A 7,685-nucleotide genomic window follows, 5' to 3' on the forward strand; every position below is an offset into this window, starting at 1 on the left:
AGACAGAGACTCCAGTATTACCAGAATCCATATCCCTCCAGAGCAGCGCCAAAAGGAATTTAGAAACTATATAGGGAGTACAGTTTTCCTTTTTGGATACCCAGTACCCATATACACCTTTGTTCACATTTCATTTCCAAACTGTAGCAGTGAATGTGATGTAAATGTGCCTCTTACAATGAGATGCACCCATCCAATTCCAAAAGAAAAAAAAAAAGGTTAACTGATCAATCTTTGAGAGTTTTATTGAAAAGAAGGAATTATAAGGTTTATTATCAACCAAAAACACACTTTTCATATAATAGTGGTTAAGAGAAAACAGGGATATGGTTAACAAATACAAGTATATACATCATAATGAAAGCAAAAAATAAAATACAGCTGCTGCAAATCTTGTTTATGTAAGCAATCACATGAATATAATTGATATTTGTGGATTTTTTTTTCTTCCATCTTTTCAGCATTCCTTTGAACTCAGCTGGGGTTCAACATTCTCTAAAGTTTTGGGCCATTAGTGACTTTGTCCACACTAAGCTATGTTCATCTTACATTAAGTTTTGCTTTTTCATGTGAAGTAATAAGAGATGCCCTAAAACATCTAGATTTCATATATACTCTTCTCTGGCCTGCCAGTGTAGCAACAACGTTCTTGTTCCCTTAAGGAATGGGTGGCAGTGGGGGAGGGTCAAATACTCTGGCTAATGTAATTACCTCCTTCTGACTATAGATTTTGAAGTAGGCTGAAATGTTCAAGAGGCAATCTCATTTTCCATTTTTGCATTTCCTGGTGATATCAATACTCCTTTGGGCTGTTGTAGCTTTCCACCATAAAGCTTAAACTTAGGTACATAAGTCATTAGGGATCATAATAGAAGGAACCATTGTTAGCTCCCCCACTGATGTGCACACTTCTGTATTCTTCCTATGAATGGCAAATATTGACTGATGTTTCAGAGAGCATACTACATCAGATAGACAACAGGACTTCTTCAGGCACTACTGCAGAACTGGTGCTATTCATGAAATAAGCTGTTTCCTCATTCTACCAGGCTATCCTCTGGGACCCACAGGAGTCAAGTTTCCCAGCATTATTGACTAAATAATCATGATTTTTCTCATTAATCCAACTTGTGAGGTCACCTCATGCAAAATCAAATTTCCTTGCATACATGAAGCAATTTCTGAGTTCTCCTTTTTGTCTCCTTTACACTGTTTAACTTTCCCTGCACCAGGTTCAGTGAGGTTATTATTGAGGCATTTTAGTACCCAGGACATGGAGTCCCAGCATCACTTGTCCTTTTTCTAAATGGGGTTGTACTTACAAGCAAATTTAGAAAAAAAAGATTGTCAGGTTGACTTCGCAATTTTGAAAGAGATTTTAATACATTTATATTGACTTTACAGATTAGCTTGGATGGTACTGAAAACTATATAGTATGTAGTTTTCTTAGCAAATACAATCATGCAACAACAAGCAATTTCATGAAAGACTTCAACTAGAATTGAGATATTTAATAAAGATTTAGATTTTTGCTAAATATATCATTATGATTAGAATTTCTGTGAGAAGAAGACTAAAATATAAACTTGTAATGAAACACCTTTCGGATTTTTACAAACACTAGCCTTGGAGAGCCACTGTGCAAATGTAACAGTCACTTGGCTTATAATTCAATGAGTATTTTTTTCTACTTGGTCAGCTGCTTTGCATTCTTAACTGTGGTGGACTCTCCTTTAGAATCCCTGACAGATGGATTCAACTTCCTTTGCATATATGGACTAATTATAATCATGGCTCCTTTCCCCCAGGCTCTTCAACTAAGGCCACCTTTGAGAAACTGCTGACATTATTTTTTTTTTAAATAAACTTGACTTCTAATTAACCCCAAGACAATGTCTCTAGGGTGGTAGAACTAGCCTCAGGACTCCAGTGATCACAGGGCATGCTTCTAATAACCATGACAGCTGCTGGTCACCAGCTCTGAAGACAGTGACTTACCTGGAGAAGGTGAGAGTCCTGGTGGATGGAGAAGACTCAACCCACTGATGCATATGAGCTTCTGTCCTAAGGCAGATTCACTCTGTTCTGCTATTCTCTCATGCTCTGATCTGTAGCTTAGATTCTACTTTTCCAAGAATCCCTGATACTTAATAGCTATTAGTATCTGAATTGTAAAAAGGAGAGTGATGTAGGTCCCTGCTGAGCAGTGAGAATTTTGCTTTAGTCTGGAACTTTGTGGGACCTAAACCTAAGATGAGTCGTACTTGCGAACATTCTTCTTCCACCCTTCATGGAGATCACTGATGTTGTTTCTGGTAAGTGGCAGGGATAAAAAGGGGAATCAGGGACTACCCATCATCCCACGTACTAAGAATGCTTGGGAATGGTCTATGTAGTTCTCTGAGTTCCTCTAGATGATTGTACTATATTACTCTTACTCTCAGCTAGATTTCCTTTGGTCCCTTTCTTTCCCTTCCCTTCTCTCCTCTTTTCTTTCCTCTTTCTTTTTATCCCAACTAGTTGACTCATGGATTAGATGGAACAGGTGCCCAACTTCTCTTTTTCATTTTCTATTTCTCTCCCGTTTTTGACTCATGGATAGAAGTTTTTACATATAATTGAAAATATGGTATTTAAACTTCATTTTAATTAAGCAATTTGGAGAAATTTTAAAAATTTTATGGACATCTAAAAAGATAATTTTTCTACTTCATTACTCTCTGAGGCTATCTGTATACTTTCTCTGAGCTAACTATTTAATTCTTTCCCTAAGATAAAATATTAGAATTTCTCAAAATTTTCACGTGTAAAAACTCAGTAGATTGTTCGCTTTTTGAGTACATCAAGCTCCCTCAAATACTGAGCATTCATTTAAATCTAGATTATATAAAAACGTGATGAAACATCTGAGGGGGTAGAAACATAAGACAGAGAATTATCATCTGCAAGGATCATACCCTAAATTCAACTCATGGATTGTAGAATATCATAAGGGGACTTTTGACACCAACTAACTAGAGAATCATTGACTCTCTGAGTTAGAAACTCCTAAGGACCATTGTATTAAACTATTTTCTTAGGTCAAAACTCCTTCTGTAAAATATTACTCAAGTATCTCCTATATATCTAACAGTTTATTACAGTCCTTGCTTATACCATCCACTTTAAATTTAGAATAAAGAGACTGAATATCTATGTTAAATACTTCTCCCAGAGGCACACAAAAAGAAACCTAAAAATTTAGACATTGTTACTCCTAGGTGAGAGATCTTTCCTATTCACTTTTTAACTGTAGATACTTGACTGAAAGAAAATTCTAATTTTCATTCTGCTCTATCTTTCTATTGTAGTACAGATGATAAAATACTGAGTGTTGTCTCTGATGTGCTCTTCAGCAGATTGGGGCTGAACCCTCAGATGAACTTCGATGCTAGATCTATACATCGTGGAAAAGGACCATGAATCAGTCACACAATTCATTCAAGCTATAGATTTACATTACTACTATGTAAAAATCCATGTCACTGGAATCAACTGACTGTATGAGCCTGAGTGACAACAATTAAACTTAATTTTCTTTGGTATTGGTAGATAGACTCCTTCAGAACCAGAGAATTTCAGTTTCTATACTTCACATTTTCACATCTCATTCTTCCAGGGATATAGAGGGAATTAGAAGTGAATTAATTCTGTGGAAACCAGATGAAAGTCTTCCAGGACAGTAATGAGCAAAGAATAATCAGTGAGCATAAATTTAAATTTCCTTTGGTGTTTTGAAATAGACAGAATTCCATCGTCCTCAGAGGTGGGTGTTTTGTGGGGAAACTTTGGTTTTATTGGTATAAAAAATATGTAAGTAGCATACACACAAACACACACACACACACACACACACACATACACTGGCTTATAATGGAGTTATGAATGTCACAGATTTTTATATTTATCTATAATAGTGATAACTTAAAATATTAATAATGTCAGGTGGTAACAGCAATAGTAAATAATAACAGGTATAATGATGTAGTTACAGATAGAGTTCATAACTATGTTTAGAATTCACTTTTAGTAGTAAGAAAGAAAGAAATGTTATCTCCAAATTCAAGGTGTAGCAGCAAAGAATTTCATAAATGTTCATAATTTAACTTAGGGTCTAGAAAAAGTGCATGTTATTATGGGCTAAGAGGATGCAGAAACAAAACTAAAATCTGGTAGAGTAGGACAAAAAAGTCCTCAGCATAAAACGATGGAATAGCCTCAAAGGTAAATAAATGAAGACTGTATACAACTAATATATAGTGGATGATTTTTCAATTCAGAGAAACCTTCTTATTATTAGGTCAGGCAGCTGGAAAACTCACCTAGGGAAAAATAATCTCATCAAAGACCTAACAATTACTATAGAGATATATCTTTCTACCACTTTACAAACTGGTTCAAGCAGTAAAAATTACAAAAGAATTCTTATTGACCTACAACTGCATAAAAACCAGTTTCTGGCAGGGAAGTGAAACCTGTCAAATGGCAATTGTCCTACTCTCTTTCACATTATATGGCAAGATGTGAGCCACAGCTGAAAAGCTCTATTACCCCAAGTTTCTCTGTGGAACCTCAAACTGCCATCCACAGAAAATGTCACCAAGTTAGACTATCTCTCTACCACCTGATGACTGTTCTCTTTCTGAATAAGAAAAAATATATTTTCTTGATTTAATGTTATCTTCTGCCCCACCTTTGATTTATGAACTGCTTTGTGGAAACTCCAATGGTGCTCCTATTTGGTTTCTTAGTATGTCTGCCAGAAATAAATGTGAATTTTTTAATTGATTTGTGTACTAACATAAGTGATCGTCATGGATGATTGTGATAAGGCATGAGAAATCCATACCACCAATATCCACATGAAAGTTCCCTTCCCAGTTATCATAAATCCATTCATACTTTCACTTAGATATCATGTAATTCTTCCTTTCCCTTCCCATTATGTGGCTGGGCAAACTGAGTTTCATACATTTGTGTCTGAACAGTATTTATTTTTTAAAGTTTATATTAGTGCGTTATAGTTACACATAGCAGTGGGGTTCATTTTCACATATTCATAATTGCATATTTAATCCCCTGCACTCCACATGGCCTTCCTTTTTCCCTTCTGGCTCACATCTACTGATCGTCCTTCTGTTTTTATATTGGTTTTTCTAACTGGAGCAATATAGTTATGAAAAAGTGAAATTCACTAGGATCTGTACATATATTCAAATAGCATAAATTTGATCACTTTTATTATTCCTTTATTTTATATTCTGAATATATTCAGGTAGCTGAAGTTAAGATTTTTCACTTCTAGAAAGTTAGTTTCCTTGGGTTCATATTGAGCGAGAACAAAATAAAGCATACAAAAAAATAAAAAATTAAAGGGAAAGCTGTTAGACACTGGCACTGGCATATCATGGCTAAAGAGATGATCTTTCTTTCACTTACAAAAAGCCTCCCAACTAAAGACAGTTATTCTTCAGTACATTTAGCATCAATACTTCTTTAAGGAGGAATTTTGAAGAGTGAATGAAGGAATTCTACCAAATACCCACAAATGTCTGTCATCTGCAAACTTTGTGCTGAGAATCCTGTACATTTCTGCTTTTCTTCACCTGTGTCCCTGACTCTCCTGTATAGAACTGCTGTCTATGGAGTGGGTCAATGAGACCTTGGTGAGGGAATTTGTCTTCCTGGGCTTCTCAGCTCTGGCCAGCCTCCAGAGGCTGCTCTTCGTGGTCTTCCTGCTCCTCTACCTCTTCACTCTGGGCACCAATGCCATCATCATTTCCACCATTGTGCTGGACAGAGCCCTTCATACCCCCATGTACTTCTTCCTCTCGGTCCTCTCCTGCTTCGAGACCAGCTACACCTTCGTCATTGTGCCCAAGATGCTGGTGGACCTGCTGGCTGAGAAGAAGACCATCTCGTTCCTGGGCTGTGCCATCCAGATGTTCACCTTTCTCTTCCTGGGCTGCTCTCACTCCTTCCTGCTGGCAGCCATGGGTTATGATCGCTATGTGGCCATCTGCAACCCACTGCGCTACACTGTGCTCATGGGACAGAGAGTGTGTGGGGGACTAGTGGCTGCTGCCAGTGCCTGTGGCTTCACTGTGGCTCAGATCATCACATCTTTGGTATTTCACCTGCCCTTCCACTCCTCCAACCAACTGCATCACTTCTTCTGTGACATCTCTCCTGTCCTCAAACTGGCATCTCAACACTCCCGCCTCAGTCAGCTGGTCATCTTCACGCTGGGCGTATTTGTCTTAGTTATTCCACTGCTACTTATCCTGGTGTCCTATGTCCGCATCATCTCTGCCATTCTAAAGATCCCATCCACTGTTGGAAGGTATAAAGCCTTTTCCACCTGTGCCTCCCATCTCATTGTGGTAACCGTTCACTATGGCTGTGCCTCCTTCATCTACTTAAGGCCCAAGTCCAATTACTCTTCAAGCCAAGACACCCTGATATCTGTTTCTTACACCATCCTCACCCCATTGTTCAATCCCATGATTTATAGTCTGAGAAATAAGGAATTCAAATCAGCCCTTCGAAGAACAATGAGAAAGACTTGGTATCCTCTAAGCTAAGGAATCAATTTTACACTCTTCATGGCTTTTTTTTTTTTTTTTGGTAGTCAAAATGTGTGTTTGCACCTATCTTCTCATTTTATTACCCAAATACATTATAACATAAGAACATTTTACAACTTATTCCATGAAGCTAAGATATTCTCCCATTAGTGCTTCTCAAGCAAGTTTAAGAATATATGGAAAGGTATTACTCACTTCCAGGAAAAATTTAATTACTTCTTACTGCACTACATATTTGTCATTCAAAGACTAATGTGAGAGCAAATGTGCATTCAAGCTGATAAGAGCAAATGACTGGAGCAAAGATGGTATCTAAACTGTCTAGCTCCACTGAACAGAGAGCAGGTTATCTAGCTGACTCCTCCTTTCCTGAAGAAAATGCACAACATTTGCCTCTTCAATTCTGCAACAAACCTTAATGACTCTTTTGGACCCTCATTCACCACCTCAAACTACACATGGCCTGTCTTTACCTAGACATGGGTCTTTTTGTTCTTTGAGACAGGAACATCCTGATGGAATCCACCTTCTGTTCTGTTCAGCATATATATATATATATATATATATATATATATATATATATATGCTGTGCTTGCTTTGTCAGTGTCACATAATTTCAAGACTTACATACTTATTTATTCTCTTCAATGTTGCTACTAATATTGCATCAATTGCTAAAATTTTTCAAGTAATTCCAAGAGAAGAGTTTGAATTAATATTAATGCAGAAAATGACCTGGAGTCCCAGAATGGCCAGAAAACCAGTGGAAAACACCTCCAATAACACCTCTGATCAAATGAGATGAAACCAAGCATCCTTCATGAGCATGAATTAATCCTGTAGTCTCTGTTTACTTCTCCAACATTATTATTTTGTTGTTATCACTATCCACTTCCCTTAAGTGCTTACTTGTGCATTCTGAAGCTCACCAAAACTTTTCTGGGCCCCAAATTGACATGACTATATTCTCAAAAGATTCTTCTTCTGTTTGGAAAAGGTCCTCGTTGTTTAACTTGCACATACAATCTTATATTTCAAGACAATCTTTAGTCTTCCCT

General features: G+C 37.1%; 1 protein-coding gene across 1 annotated transcript; it reads left to right on the forward strand.

The window, feature by feature from the left end:
• Window positions 1-5,682: 5,682 nt before the first annotated feature.
• On the forward strand, window positions 5,683-6,624 carry LOC306653575 (olfactory receptor 10K1-like; the record flags this gene model as incomplete). Its single annotated transcript, XM_079126628.1, has 1 exon — window positions 5,683-6,624. One exon carries the CDS (start codon window positions 5,683-5,685, stop codon window positions 6,622-6,624), a length of 942 nt encoding a protein of 313 aa, XP_078982754.1.
• Between the last annotated feature and the right edge of the window lie 1,061 nt (window positions 6,625-7,685).

The sequence above is a fragment of the Sciurus vulgaris genome (genome assembly GCF_902686455.1).
Source record: "Sciurus vulgaris genome assembly, chromosome: 1".
NCBI classification, from domain to species: Eukaryota; Metazoa; Chordata; class Mammalia; order Rodentia; family Sciuridae; genus Sciurus; species Sciurus vulgaris.